Raw genomic sequence first — 16592 nt, forward strand, 5'->3', positions numbered from 1 at the left:
GAATGAAATACTGCCATTTGCAACAACATGGATGGACCTTGAGAGAATTATATTAAGTGAAACGAGTCAGGCACAGAAAGAGAAATACCACATGTTCTCACTTATTGGTGGGTGCTAAATATAAATAAATAAATTCACACACACAAAAAAAACGGGGGGGAGGGCGGAAGAAGACTCAACAGCTACAATTCCTTGAAGTTGATATGACAAGCAAACAGAAAGGACATTGTTGGGTGGGAGGAGGGAGCGGGAGGAGGGAGGGGGGGTTTCGGTAATGGCCACAGTAATCAACCTCTTTGTATATCGACAAAATAAAATTAAGAAAGAAAAAAAAATATTTTGGTTGAACAATTTAAATATTTTTCTCCCTCAGGATTTTACAAGGGTGTGATTTGTTCACTATTTATTCTGTCCTGTTTTTCAAAAGAAAATATCTAGATTTCCAGATAGATATTTTACTGATTTTACATAAAAGGGAAACAAAGTTCCCTTTTTGCCAGTATTACTAATTAAGCAGTTATTCCCCATCAGCATGAAGTATATCAGTGTTGTATTGTCGATCTTGTGTGATTTTGCTTGTCAGGGGACATTGGCAGTGTCCAAAGAAATTTTGATTCACATAACTGGGGGGCTGTTACTGTCATCTAGTATGTAGAGGCCAGGGCTGCTGCTTTACATTCTATAATGCACAGAGGAGCCCCCCACAGAAAGACTTATCTAGTCCAAAATGTTAATAGTGCTTTGGCTGAGAAAACCTGATGTAGATAACTTCATTCTTTAAAGTGTAGGGGAATAAATTGTCACTTAAAAATTCAAGTATTCATATTTATACTGCCACAACACTATCCACTGACTTATGAAAAGGATGTGAGGTGACTTGATGATGCGAAGGAGTTGTTCCTCAGAGGTTATTCAATTATGGTAAGTTATCAGTTTGTCTCTGTATGTTGTAAGTTACAGAAATGTCTTCACTCTTGATTGAATTCATTTAATTCTTTATTTTATTTTATTTTATTTGAAGCACTTAAATATAAACCCAGTCATACAGATGAGAAAACCATTATTTCACTTGTTGCTGGACTAGTGGTCACCGCAGTTGTCATTGTTGGAGCCATTCTTTTAATTCCAGGTAAGATGTACAGTTGCTAGGAGGGAACACAGGATGTAGATTTTCTAAGGCAGGGGAGGTATATTTGTTTCCTAGAGCTGTTTTAACAAATTTACTGCAAACTGGGTGGCTTAAAACAACAGAAATTCTCTCACCATTCTAGAGGCCGTAAGTCTGAAATTACGGTGTCCTGAGGGCCACACTCCCTCTCAAAGCTCTAGGGAAGAATCCATTCCTTCCTCATCTAGCTTCTGGTATTTTCCAGTAATCCTTGGCATTCCTTAGCTTATGACAGCGTAACTCCAGTGTTTGCCTCTGTGGTCACATGGGCTCCTTCTCTCCTCTGCTTCTTCTCCTATGTGTGTCTGTGTCAAATCTCCTTCTGCCTCTCTCTTACAAGGACACTTGTATAATCCAAAATAGTCTTTTGCCATGTAAGATAATATTCACAGGTTCTAGGCATTAAGGTGTGGAAATACATTTCTATAGGGCCACCACTTAACCCCTACAGAGGCAGACTTCATTGGCCAAGACACGGAAGTGGGAATGAATGTGGGAATCAAGTCTGTCTGAAATGGCAGTTGCATTTGGGGGATGGGAGTGTGAGTGGGAAATAAAGGTACATAGCACATGCAAAGAAAAGCAGAGAAAGGCTGATACTCAACGTGGTGGGCTGTAGACCACCACTTTGTTTTTTGAGAAGAATAGAGTACAGATGTAATATTTAGGGACATAAATTTGGCAGCTCTGTTTGCAGCCGGAATTAGTGAAGGGCATAGGGAGGAAGGAGATGAATTCAGAAGACAACTTGAAAGAGCAATCGATTTGACTTTGGGACAAACTGAAGTAGCAAATGAAGGCAATGGTAAAAGATGGCTACAAAGTTTCTAATCTGAAATTCTATAAGGTAATTAAGGAGGTAGAGCCAATTCAAGGTTTTGACGCATTGAGGTTGAGATGTAGATATCTTAAATAATTGAAAAATAGTCACATTTCATGTGAAGTTTTGGGGGATACATATATTTTTAAACTTATCACAGTTCCTAAGAGTAATATTGAGATTAATGCATTTAATAAATTAATTATTTTAACTTCCTGAAGAGTAGGAAGAATGTAGAAAAATATTTTAAATATTTTTATTTCTTAACAGGTGAATATTCAGTAAAGAATGCTATTGGACTTGGTTTAATTGTAATTTCTACAGGAATATTAATATTACTTCAGTACTGTGTGTTTAAGACAGGTGAGTATTTATTATTACAGCATGATTTTTCCTACCTTTTTAATTTAAAAAAACAGCTTTTTTGGTGAAAATATTAATGTTTGACTTATTTTCCACAACTGAAAAGTTGGTTTATTAAAAGATTTTTCATGCTATTCTAAGTCACATTTCCCCATACAGATTAATTTTAAAGTTATTTTAGATCTTTGAGGCAGTTATTTTTAAAAAATTAATTTTCATTTGTATTTGATGCCAGTGTAATTTTGAGTTATGCTATATAATCTTAGTGATTATCTTCACATTCTAATTTCAGTTCTTTGAAGTTATAAGTAGATGTTAAACATACCCTTTCTCTTCCTTTGCTAAGCCTCTGCATCAAAAAGACTAGTTCTAAAAAATGAGGTTATAAATCATAATTAGTAGACACCTAATTTCTTAGCTATTGGCAAACCTTGACACTGTAGTTTTAAAAGATGGTATGGATATCCAAACCATGATCAGTAAGTTTTCACTGCATTTTGAGAGTAAATCACTAAGACATTTCTATCATTATTATTATTTGAGTCATATTTAACACTTGGTCTCAGAGCCTATCTGTGGCTTGCTATACATTGGGAAGGTATTATTAAAAAATCACAGGTCACCTAGATGCACAAGATAGAGGTTATGATGTTTACAATCACGTGTTTGTATAATGGTTCTCTGCACCAGAGCAATTTTTGTATGCGTGTGGAGAAGTCATGCATAATAGTGGTTCATATTGTAAAATGCACAAGTGTGGTAAAAGCAGCATTATTGTGAGGTTTTGGGTAAAAACTGCCAGTCCAACTCAGCTGACTGTGAAAATAAAGGCTGCTGAATGTGTGAATCTGGAGCTGACTACTTGTGTGGAAGGGTTTGGTCACTGGAATCGCAACTACCATTTGACAAGGAACTCCAGAGGCAGTTTTTGGTCACTATTCAGTCTTTTTTGATTGCAAGTAGGAGTGATTGGTTCTTAAATACTCTCAACACGCTTCTGTTATATCCTTTTCCTTCCCCCAGCTTTTGAGATGACATCCTTTGCCATTGCCATATTGTTAATTCAGGTCCTGGGCTATGTACTTGCTCTGGTTGGACTAAGCCTCTGTGTCTCAGGTAAGTGTCATATCCTTCTATATATAGTCCCTGTATGTGTTTCTCTCAGACAGAGCTCTATTTCCTTTTTCTTTTTCTTTCTTTCTTTTTTTCTTATATATAGACTTTATTTTTTAGAGCCATTTTAGGTTCACAACAAAACTGAGTGGAAGGTACAGAGAATTCCCATACACCCCTGCCCCTTCCATATACCCCACACAGCCACAGCCTCTCAACATCCCACACCAGAGTGGTGCATTTGTTACAATTGATCAACCAACACTGACACATCGTTATCACCCAAAGTTCATAATTTACATTAGGGTTCACTCTTAGTGTTATCCACTTTATGGGTATGACAAATGTATAATGACATACATCCACCATTGTAGAATTATGCAGAATTGTTTCACTGCCCTAAAAATCCCCTGTGTTCCACCTATTTATCCCTCCCTCCCTGTAAACCCCTAGCAACACTGATCTTTTTACGGTCTTCATAGTTTTGCATTTTCCCAAATGTCTTATAGTTGGAGTCATACACAGTTTGTAGCCTTTTCAGATTGGCTTTTTCACTTAGCAGTATTCATCTAAGTTTCCTCCATGTCTTTTCATGGCTTGATAGCTCATTACTTTTTAGCATTGAATAATATTTCATTGTGTGAATGTACCACAGTTTGTTTATCCATTAACCTATTGAGGGACATCTTGGTTGTTTTCCATTTTTTGTGTCTATGAATAATGCTGCTATAAACATCCATGTGTGTATTTTTGTGTGGACATAAGTTTTCAATTCCATTTGGATAAATACCAAGGAGTGCAATTGCTGGGTTGTATGTTAATGGTATGCTTAGTTTTGTAATAAACTGCCAAACTCACAGTATTGAAATGACTATACCATTTTTGTATCACTACTGTCAATGAATGAGAGTTCCTGTTTCTCCACATACTTGCCAGCATTTGGTGTTGTGAGCTTTTCTTTTTTAACTCTCATTTTCCCCCGGTGAGATACATTTGCTATGAGAATATTGATGTATATGGCTTGTGGGTTGATTGTTCTATGTAGCTTGTATTTGTGAAAGAACGTTGAAAATAACCAAGTTCCAACTGGTTAGAGCCTTAGACTTTACACACTACTTTCCATTAGTTTCAATATGAGAAGGTGTGTGTTATGCAAAAGAGGGCTTTTTTCTTATAATTTATAGCGATTTCACTAAGTGAATAATAATAAACATATGTAGATAATTTTTGTTTCTTGATCATTAGAAAAATAATTAGCTTTCCTTAAAATTTGATATTATTACTGTTATCATTGATTCCTTTAAAAGTTTGGTTCTTTCATATGCATTTCTAACATAAAATTTCTTTTTTTTTTTTTTTTTTTTTTAACAGCTTGTATACCAATGCATGGTCCACTTCTGATTTCAGGTTTGGGTATCATGGCTCTAGCACAATTACTTGGATTAGTTTATATGAAATTTGTGGGTAAGTCAATCTTATTTTTGTTATCCTATGCCAAGAATTGTAGATATACAAGTATAACTTGGAAAATGCCTTTAATTGGTTCTTTCAGTTTAAGACTACAGAAGTGTATTGATAACCCTAAAAATGGAAAAATATAAATGGAATGATTTGAGGGTAATTAAAGAAGGTAGAAGGCATATGAATTAAGGAAAAGTTTGAATTATAAACTGGTTTAAAAGAAAATAGGTTTATATATTAGAATGTATAGGTTTTTTAATAATAAAAGGAGAGATCGTTGAGGATCCACTTTAAATAATAGAAAAGGATTTTTTTTTTTTGGTCTTTTTTTCCGTGTCCAGCAACGGATCGCAACCCTCAGTGTTGCCCCCGTACCGGACTGGGGACCGGCAACGGGATCGCAACCCTCGGTGTTGCTCCCGCGCCTCGCTCAGCCAGTGAGCGGGAGCCGGTCTGTATGTGGGATCCGAACCCTCGGACGGGAGCGCCGCCGCGCTTCCCAAGCGGCGCACTATCCAGTGCGCCGCCGGGCCGGCCCTAGAAAAGGATTTTTAATTGTTCCATTGTTTCTATGATAAAGCTCTTTTGCAGAGACCGACCTATTTATTTGTCACTTACTCTTCTTCTTGCACACTATTTACAGACATGGATACCCTTCACAGACAGGAATTGAAATTCAAAATCTGTCACTTTTATTACTTTAAAGTGAAGGACCTCCAATGCATGACTTTAAAACACTTTTAGTTAATACCAATATAATAGAAACATTGAGTTTCAAAATTTAGGCTTTTACTACTTCTAAAATCAATTCTTAGTGTGAAATTAGCTTCATTGTTTCTAACCTTTGTATTTAATCTGCCAATTTTCAAACAGTTTTCTGTGTAAATTTTTATTATATATATAGAGAGAGATGCTTTTAATAGTGTCTGAAATAGTGTGTAGATGTTCCCTACAACCTGATTTATACTAATCTTTTTTAAATTTTTTTTCTCATGGTGGCTGGCTGGTAAGGGGATCTGAACCCTTGACCTTGGTGTTATCAACACCACACTCTAACCAACTGCGCTACCTGGCCAGCTAACAAAATTCTTTTTTTCTTTTTTCTTTTTGGTGTCTGGCCAGCATGGGGATCCAAACCATTTATCTTGGTGTTATCAGAACCATGCTCTACCAACTAAGTAACTGGCCAGCCCTCTGTTTTTTTAATTTATGAAGTAAACTTTTAACCACCTATCAAAATAATCAAAGTTACAAATTAATGGAGTAAAAAAATCAGTGTTTATGTTTTACTCTAGGTGAACTTTACTGTATGTATTTTTTTAAATTATTATAAAACTTGAATTGTTATAATCAAATCATTTCCATATAACTTGCATAATACTTTCAAAGAAATTTTACCTTTATTCCTGAACTTCAGTTCTTGGTGAGTGATAATTGAGTTTGATCCCGTTATATATTCTCTGTCCCTCTTTAATTAATGCTTACTAGATAAATATTAAAATACTGAGCCAAATTCTATCTGTCTTTATGTGTTCATAAGTCTTCATTGTTTCTCAGTGATATTTCCTAATTTCATGCCACATAAGTTCATAAAACACTATTAAGACATCTGAAGCAAAATGGAATTTGTGTGGTGGCTACAGTTGAACATGTGTGAACATGTTGAACATGTTGGTGGCTACAGTTGAACAGTGTGAACATGTTGACTGTTGATGCGTGTTCTGTTTTTGTTTCATCTTCTAATCACCATGTGTCTGGTTCTTGAAGATGACATTGCTGATTTTGTTGCTCCTCATAAAGGCCTGAGAACAGTGACCTGCAGTATCCACACAACTCTGATGAAGTAGTATTAGGTGTCTGATTGGTGATCAGCTTTTTGTTCTTATTTTTTCCTCACTCTCTCAACCCTTTTCTTCCACACCTCCACATGCCTTCCATATCTAGCAAAGAATGATGTTTAGTACAATTGTTGTCAGATCTGGTGATACTGCCTTCAGTGGAAATAGGCGCTGTTTAGCCGCCACCCCCTTGATCTCCCTCTCCTGCCTTCTTCATCACTTACATCCTAAGAAGCCTGTGAAACCACTGTAAATGTCACTGTTCTAACATTAAAATTGAAATGAAAATGAATACCAAAAAGTACCCCAAATCACTTTTTCTTTATTGTAGTTTAACATATAAATATATTTACTATATGTAAGTTAAGAATTTACTCTTAATTTTACTGACATTTTGAGAATATCGTAAATTAACTTTTCAAATCAACTTGTCTGATGCCAGAGTTCAGAGGCTCCCCTTCGGTCAGTTGAAAGGCAAGAAGAGAAAAGGTACAGAAAAGCTGCTCTTTAGGTAGTGTGGTAGACTAGGAAAATAAGTATGTTTTGCTTATATAATCTGTGTAAATCTGAATATATGTAACATTAAGGTTGCAAATTTGAGTGTTTGTATCAGGAAATACAAAATTTAAAAGTTTTCAAAGTAATTTTTACTCATTGCACATGCTTAGTTTTAGAAAAGCCTAAGGAATGTGTCTTGATTTAAATGCAATAAAATCCTCAGATAGTTTTTTTTAAAAAGACACAGCTCTCTCTTTAAGAGTGAGTTAATGCCCCTATGAGAATTTTAATTTTATAACTTTCATTATTTCCAAGTTTAAATTTGTAGCCTTAATTGTTATTTTAAAAAATAGAATTTTGACTTTCACTTGCTATAGCCTTCTTTAACCCTATTGGATTTTTTTCCTTTGTACCAGAAGCATTTTAATTTTATAAATGAGATAAGCAGGTGAGAACAATAACTTCACATGAGAACGCAGGAGTATAAAAGATGAAAAGGAACTAATTAAACTCACTAAAGTTGGTCTTGTTTGTATAGGGCATTTACAGTCATTATATATTGATATATATAAATTCCATATATATATTCAAAGGTGTTTTATTGTCTGTCATTGGGGAGAAGTAAATCTGGAATCATTAGAATAAGTGTTTTTGAAAAATTCAAAACCTGGAAACATTTATGGCATGTGGCCAATTGTTCAGGGAGAGAAGAATAAATCAAGAAGCATTGCAAGTAAGCTCATATGGACTGCTTAAGGTTTGTGGTTAAAAAATATATCTCTATATATGGCTGTCAATGCCTTAGGGCCATGTTATAGCAGATCAATCATAATCGTTCTTTTGTCACATGGGTTATATCCCTGTTGGAGAGAATTAACTCAGGTGAAATTAATTTCTGCACTGTTTAGTTTTATAGTATTAGAGGGGGTCAAAACTGACTGGTGTCCCTTTGAATCACTGTTCTCCATAGATCTCTTTTTTCAGAATGGTCTAGCCAACTGTGATATTCCTTGGACCCAAGAATTGGAACTTAGGAACTATTCCTTACATGTTATTATTGAAGAAAAATAGTTAGTTGGCAATTATTAATATTAATTTTGATAATTAAATTTATGAGCTCAAAAATATAATTCTAAAATCTTATCTCTGACCCTTCATATTACCAATTAGAAATTTAAATATCCGTTCAGTTCTTTTTTTCTTTATAGAACCTAGATAAAAGGCATGGTTTAGTTGAAATGAGTTGTATATACGTGTGTATTAGTCCTTTTTCTGTCACTCATAACAGAATACCTGAAACTAGGTAATTTAGAAAGAAATGTATTTATTTCTTACAGTTTTGGAGGCTGGGAAGTCCAAGGTCTAGGGAACACATCTGGTGAGGGCCTTCTTTTTGGTGGTGACTCTCTGCAGAGTCCCGTGGTGACCAGGGGATCATGTGGCGAGAATGGCAAGAGCTCTCACATGTGCTCTCTTTATAAAGCCATCAGTCCACACTCATGACAACCCATTGAACCATCAACCCCTTACTCCATTAATGGATTAATCCATTCACGAGGGCACAGTCCTCATGATCCAGTCACCTCTCAAAGCCCCCCTTTTTCAAATATCAAAATCGTATTTCCTACCCTCTTAACACTATTACAGTGGGAATCCAGTTTCCAGCACATGAACTTTTCAGGGACACATTTGACCCATAGCAACATATAACTATCTTGATGGTTCCTGATAAAGTTTTATAATTATGCTTGGTTTATTTGGGAGGCTGCAGATGTGGTGCACCCCAACCCATTTTACTTCATAGTACTTTAAAAAGAAGTTGCCCTCTTGTTTGGATGCAAGAACCAAATTGCTCACCCAAGTGCCTCCACAGTAAGGGCAGTTTACTTAAAGCCCACATGGCACTAACAGAGACAGGAATCTTATGAGTGCCAGGTACATAACTGGGCCACACAGTGTATAGCCTAGGAATTGGAAGGATCCAATACATCTCTAAGGACTGAATTATCATGTTGCCCTCTGAGCAACATGAGTTATTTGATGCCCTTCTGTTGGTTATAGTTACTGAGTTCCTCTGTCTTTGATTCTTTACCTATTATCCAGGTAGCTCAACCTCTCCTTTATGTTCCTATTTTTTATCCTATTCATGTCTTCCAGTAGCTTTTCTTACTTACATCTGTAAGATTTGAGCTTCTCCTTGCCTACTTTCTGTTTCTTTTTTACTTTACTTTCCCATCACCAACTTTCTAGTCTTCTTTCTGTTCTCCTCTCCAGATTCCAGTGGGAGAGAGATACTTAGCAGTGCTGTCAGTTGCCATTTTTCCTGTTTGAGAGAGGCTTATCAACTTCTGGCTAGCCCATAGATTGGTTGTCCTAGGGTCAGGACCCATACCATTTCGCATCAGCTGCAGAAGCTTGCTAGCCCAGTGGGAGAGAGATACTTAGCAGTGCTGTCAGTTGCCATTTTTCCTGTTTGAGAGAGGCTTATCAACTTCTGGCTAGCCCGTAGATTGGTTGTCCTAGGGTCAGGACCCATACCATTTCGCATCAGCTGCAGAAGCTTGCTAGAGTAGGGGTAGGGGAGTGGTAATAAATAGCACAGAACACTAAAGCAGTCCTGTGGCCTTGCCTAAATCTGTTAATAAGAAGATCCAGTGCTATCATCTAGTGCAAGTTGCAGTGGAATTGGATGACCGTCCTAGTGAGTGATCCATGGACTGTTACTGGTTGATGCTTCCAGATCTATAGGACTCTGATTCTGTATTTAAGACTGGCTTTAGCTGCTCTGGGGCCTCCTCACTTATTTTTATAAGGAAATTTATCTCTTCTTCCCTACCCAACTAGCGTAATTATTTTCCTTTTTGTCACTTTCTTCATGCCCTATGTTTTTTCATCTTTATTAACTAATCCATTCAGAACCAGTGAAAAAGGAAACTCAGGAGGATAAGAAGGAATATATAGAGGAGGGCTTGATTGTGGCTGTAACTAGCTGCCTAGAGTAACTGTTTAAACTCAGAGAGATCTGATTTTTTTTTTTTTTTTTTTTTTTTTTTTTTTTTTTTTAGTTTTTTAGTATCTGGAGCTTTGAAAACTGGAAAGATGGCAGCGGGTTGGGGGCAGAAAATGGACAAAAGCAATGAGCTAAGGGTGATGGAATAGAGGGAGAGCAGTCCGTGCACATTCTGTCCACATTCTGGCTGGGTGGTATAGGAAGGGGTGTAGAGTGCATGGTGGGGGTGAGTAGATGACAGTGTTTTTCCACTAACAAGTGTAACAGGTGGCTGATTTGGGGGAGAGATGGCATGCACAAATGAGAGAATGTGTGTGTTTAGTATTCGATGTACATGGGTTACCTTCTTTATCAGTCCATATAATCAAGAATATTGTATATTTTTTAATAGACTATCAAAGCTGAAACTCTTTCACTGGAGTCTCTGGCACTTCTAGTTTTAGGCTTGAACATTTCATCTTAAAATTAAACATGTTACCTCAATTTATTTCATTCACTAAATTTATATTATTATGTTTGTTTATATCAGCTTCTAATCAGAAGACTATACAACCTCCTAGGGTAAGTTAAAGTTTATTGAATAAATTGGGAATGATAACTTGATGGATTAGACTGAAAAATGGTAATTGAGATATTGAACTGTTTTGCAGTTTAATGTAACATCAAATTAAGAGAATGTTGAAATCATTTCACAAACTTTGCATGAATAGGTCCAGTTCTATTTTAAAACCTATTTTTGGTCATTGTAGTATCAATGAGATGGAAGTAATGATTTCTTAAGATTGTACTGACTTCTCACTCCCAGAATTGTGAAGTTTACATGTTGGAATATAACAGTTGTTATCTCTGCAATTAGAAGGAAGCTGATTCCAATACATTGTCTGACCTGTTGGATCTATTTGATGTGTATACACAGAATGACAAGTTCAGGTTTAAAAATGAGGAAGAGAAATATAATATTAAATTGACTTCATTAAAAATTGTACTCTATAAAATAAATGTAAGTATTACTGAAAAATCTGTTTTGATTTATGATTCAATCTCCTCTCTCCCCCCATTTTATAAACATTTTTCTTCCTTAAAATTGTACTACAGGTTTCACTATACCTTGGATATCTTAATAAGCTATCTGAGAAAATTCCAAGAAAAGGAGCAAGTTTAGGAGGGGATAAACAAGGAGAAAAAAAAAATCTTTATAATTATAGACACATTGTGGTAACAGGCCCAAGAGCTATTTTATGGAAATAAGATCTGGGAAGGACTATATTGTACTCAGCTTCCTATAAAGGATTGGTGATAGATCTATCTGGAAAGCTGAAGTCTCCTGTGACAGGAAGTGGAGGTTACGTATGTTTCCAAGTTTGACAAGCCTTAATACGCATAACTAATGAGCAGGCTGGGGTGGGGTGTGCTGGTCTTACCACAGGTATTTATTCTAAAAAGATTGGTGGCATAGCTGCATTGATCACAAGCAGCCAGCAGTTTTTAAAGTGTCTCTTAGAGATAATCCAACCACTGGACCTTTAAATCCTAACACTTTTTTCATGATTCTGTTTTGCTCCCATCTCTTGTTTAACTGTATCTATTATTTATTCTGTTGTTGCTATTTATATTCGCACTTTAATATTTTTTTGAGAAGTTAGGATCTCTTGAATTGATAGAGACAGGGTGGGGTGGGAAATTCTGCATAGAAAAATAATATTAAGAGAATAACACAGTTGTTATTAACTATTAACTAGACTTGGAAAGCTTTGCTTTAACCTTTACCTCCCTTATTTTGTTTTAAGATAATAGGATTCACTGCTTTTACTATATAGTTTAAATGTTAGTGTATATAAATTTTAGTATAAAAGGACATAAAATCAATTATATTTTTATGTAAATATATTTTAAATATTTTCCAGAAAGCTGTAGAGGAACCCCTTAATGGTATGTGGTTATTACAAACTTGTATATTATTCTTGATCCATTACTATATGATATATTTGAACTGGCCCTCAAAGCAGTTAGAATGCCCTAATTATGTGATAGGAAGAATCTAGTATTTTTCTCTTGCCTTGACCTCTCTTTTCTTGATTATTCATCAGGAATTAGTTGTATTGCTTTTGTAATATTCTTACCTCTGAGAAAAATACACCGTTCTTTGTCTCTCCAAGTAGTTGCTTGCCCTAACCAAGTGATATTTGGGCAAAGGGACCACTGCCCTTTTATATTGTCCAAGATGAAGCATAATACCTCCTCAGTAGAGAATAATCTCAATTACTTCCAATTCTGATTTATAAATTTCAGAAAGATACAGACAGTAACCATGGAGTGAGACCAAAACATCTCACTTTTTTTGTACGTAAATCTCTACCTGTATTCCCAATTAAATCTGTTTCCTTTGTGGATAATGTGGATGTGATCCACAGAAAGGCTTTGTGATAAAATGATAGCCTTAAAATTAATGTGTCTATATAGTAGTGCAATAGTTAGTACAATATTATTGCATATCTGTTTGTTTAGAAATGATTTCTATTCGTAGAACCTTACTAACTGCCTGCTTGACTTGTTACTAATCCTTAGCATTTAAAGAATCAAAAGGGATGATGAATGATGGTAAGTATAAAATGGGCCCATAATTATAGATTGGTTGAAACATGGACATTGAAAAGAAATTAAAAAGCTTCTTCATAGTATGGCATTCATTTTAATAAAAGGGACATTGTCAAATGATAAAGATTCATGCTTCTTGATGTATAAAGCTTAAATCTATTTTGCCAAAAAATATAAAACTACTACTATAAAGGGTGCAGGGTGTCACAAATCAGACTCTCCAGTCAGGTGGTTCACAGAAAAGAGAAATTTCCACTTTCTGTAAAACATTTTTCAGATTCAGTGTCTGGTGACTTTAACTTAAAAATGCTTTTTATAAAGCACATAGATAATCTGGCCCAAATCTTTATCATTTTGACAGTCTCTTTTGTGCTTTGTTACTGATTTTGTTGCATTTAACCCATGGGGACTTAATATCTCTGCTTTTCCAAGGAGGAACTTGGGTGCTAACCTTTTGGGAGAGGATTAAAAAGAGAGAAAGAGAGAGAGCGAGCAATGTTTAGTTACTCAGTTTTTGCTTCTTTTTTTGAAACTCTGGACTAATAATAACTTCTAATCTTTACTGACTCTTTCAAAGACATATATTTGTTAGTATTTAAAGATAAGTAAATCTGAGATATTGAGTGCTGCAAACATTCATTTTGATTTTACCTTAACATGCTAAATTCTTCAATTCCATTGGCATTTAATAACTGTGTTTTTATCTTATTATCAAAAATTTCTTCATACCTTTGATATTTATAGTCATTCCTTGATCGTGAAGTTTCTTTATATTTTACCGTTTTAAAGTCTGTGACCTACCTGCTCATCTCTACACTAAATTGCAGCATTAAAGGGCTGTGTGAATAAAAAGGAAAACACATCCATCAGTCAAAGTACCCTAAATCTGGGCTATATTTCCCACAGTACAGTTAATTTTTGCATAAGATCGAAAACACTCTGATCACATATTGGTGAATGAAGTTTAAAACAATGTGTAAGCTTGTGTTCAACAAGGAAATCACAGAATGATCCCATTTTTGTAGGTTTGTGTCACAGCCTTTAAATGCTTCTTTTTTGTTATACAAGCCACTGCCCTCCAGAAAAAAAAATTTTGTAGTTAGTAGGAATGAATTAAAAGACATTAAACAAACAAACAAACAAAAACAAAAAAAAACTGGTGCCTGAAATTGTGGCATGGCTTGCTCATGTTTACATTATGGTGTCCTATTTTTTAATCTCTTTGTTCTTTCCTTTTCCTACCGTGGTGTCATTCTTGTGTAACTATATGAAGAAATTAAACTTTTCTCCATTTTCAGAAAACCAGTATAAGAACCTTGAGTGCCTCTTCCTTTGTTAATTTCCCTTTAAGACATGACTTTTTTTGAACCACTGCATGAGGAGATATTGTAAAGCAGTTTTGCCTTGAATATTTGTGTGTTCATAGCACAATAAATCTATGATGACTGTTGAAATTCCCTTAATTTTGCTAACAGCTGATCAGAATTTGTTTTTTAAATGTCTGTCTGGTGGGTCCTTCCTACTGGCAACTGCTTGGTGCTCACAGCGTGTCTGCCTTGTCAGTGAACTAGGTTCAAAATACCTTCCTGGGAATCACAGTCAGTACCGTTTTCTCTTTTACCACCACCTGATCATATGTTTATTTCACTTACATGAAATGAATGGTATAGATCTAAAGTGAATGTGATACAAAATTATTCTAAGATCAGTGTCTTTTGCTTTGAAAAATCAATATCAGTTGGGTTTTCCTGAGCTATCCCAGCTAATAGAGATTATCAGACTGGGTTGATTTTATTTTTGTTTGGCAATTGGCCTTACCGAAATTGAAAAGGCTAATGATTTACCTGGTTTATGTCTCTGACTTTTGCAGATCTGTTTTCTTCATTTTTATATACTGTATATCTGAAACAAATTCTTTAAATGTGTCTACTTTTTAATGCATAGAAGATAGACATAGTGATTATTTGTCCATTTTTCAATTTTCCAGAATAACTAAAGTGAAGTGATGGACTTTGACTTGAAGAATAGTAAGATATAAAAGGAATACACTCATGTTTAAGCACCATGGCCCTGATGATTCGCTGTTGGGGAGAAGAAAACAAGAAAAGTAACTGATTTTCATACATGGGAGAAAATGAAGTCATTGACCCTTAAATGATTGTTACAATTAAGTTTTTATTCAAAGCAGCTGTAATTTAGTTAATAAAAGAATTATGATCTGTGTTGTGTGCCCAATTGAGATCCAGTTTTTTGTTGTTATTTTTACTCAATTAGGGGCAAAAGTAGAATTGGCAACTTCCAAGAATGATGCCTTTCAGATCCTAGGGCCTCTTGACTCTAGGTCACCAGTTTAAATTGGTTCTGGGTAAGAATTACATAGCACTAACCTGGTGATTACTCAGAGAAATATGTGAAAAACAGTGGCTTCCATGAAACCTTAGCAAACTCAGGTTCACAGCAGCTTTGGCAGTTATGGTGTTACCTGAATGCGTCTGCCACTTCTGGGTCAAGGGAATAGTGAATTAAGTACAGAGAGAAATTTGGTTAGGAACATCTTTTATGCCTCCTACATTGATGTGCTATTGATGGGGATAGTGGTTTTCATTCTTGGAGTTTGCCATTCACACATTCCCCCTTCAGCATATAGTGTAATAGATGCTTTCCAGATTTAGGGTACTTTTATTGGTAGATGTGTTTCCCTTTGATTCACACAGCCCTTTAAACCCTGTCTTGTTCTCCTGTTATTTGCTTCTGCTGTACAAGATGTAGCACCTTTTCTCCTCTTTGAACATGGTCCAGTGACATGGTAGCATCAGTTGCAGAAAGGAGCCAGACTTGTTCTCGGAGCACTGTGTTCACACTTTTCAACAAAAATAGCTATGGTTGTAACATATGTATTCCCTTCCTCTGATTTAAAGGCAAAAATCTACAATGTTTCTTCACTTTCTTTCTGATCCAGGGCATGAAAAAAAAAAGCAAGATTGAAATTTGAACTATGAGTCTCCTGCATGGCAGCATAGTGTATGTCACCATCAGGCCAACAGGCCAGCCCTTGGAAGGGTGGTTTTATTACTGTTGTATCTGTGTTGCATGATAAACACTCATCACCTTCCTCCTGTAGTCCTGCCTCCTATTCCCCTTCCCCTGCAATTGAAAAGTAAAGCAAAACCCATGTTCCCTGCCCCAGTTAGAAGAAAATTAACGTTCTGACAGTTGTGATCGCCTGGAGTACTTTTAGAGTATTAGCACTCGTTTTTTTACCTCGTCTGTGGGTGTGTGTTTGTATGTGCGTATGTATAAGATAGGCACATGCATCTTCTGTATGGACAAAAGCGGGGTACCTACAGGAGAGCAAATGTTAATTTTGTGCTTTTAGTAAGAACACTTAAAAACAAAGATCTTTATTGGGTGGAATTATACTTGATAACTTAAAACTTTAAAAACTTCTAAGTAATTTGCCAAGCTTTTTGACTGCTCACCAATATCCTGTAAAAGTACTAGTAATTCTTCCTATTTGTGTAATAAGACATTCATATTTGTAGTTGCATTAATAATAGTTATTTCTTAGTCCACTGACTGTTCCCATGTGCCTCTTTTATGCCAAATTAATTACCATATTTCATGTTGGGACCAAGTGGTTTGCCCATAGCAAACCTAAATTTATGACCTGCTGAGGCCTCTCAAAAAACTTAACACACTATCAAGACAGCTTTTCTTGGAAAAAAA

General features: G+C 35.6%; 1 protein-coding gene across 1 annotated transcript in view; it reads left to right on the plus strand.

Annotated features, from left to right (window-relative positions):
- The window catches only part of CD47 (CD47 molecule), a 50140-nt gene extending 35035 nt beyond the window's left edge, over positions 1-15105 (plus strand). The window contains exons 4-11 of the mRNA XM_008588887.1: positions 1022-1129; positions 2259-2351; positions 3375-3467; positions 4836-4928; positions 10801-10832; positions 12176-12200; positions 12837-12869; positions 14854-15105. Of these exons, the coding sequence (XP_008587109.1) occupies positions 1022-1129; positions 2259-2351; positions 3375-3467; positions 4836-4928; positions 10801-10832; positions 12176-12200; positions 12837-12869; positions 14854-14858 (482 nt within the window). The 3' untranslated portion in view covers positions 14859-15105. The remainder of the gene's footprint in view (positions 1-1021; positions 1130-2258; positions 2352-3374; positions 3468-4835; positions 4929-10800; positions 10833-12175; positions 12201-12836; positions 12870-14853) is intronic.
- The last annotated feature ends 1487 nt before the right edge of the window (positions 15106-16592 follow it).

Source organism: Galeopterus variegatus, unplaced genomic scaffold, assembly GCF_000696425.1.
Source record: "Galeopterus variegatus unplaced genomic scaffold, G_variegatus-3.0.2 Scaffold132, whole genome shotgun sequence".
Classification (NCBI taxonomy): Eukaryota; Metazoa; Chordata; class Mammalia; order Dermoptera; family Cynocephalidae; genus Galeopterus; species Galeopterus variegatus.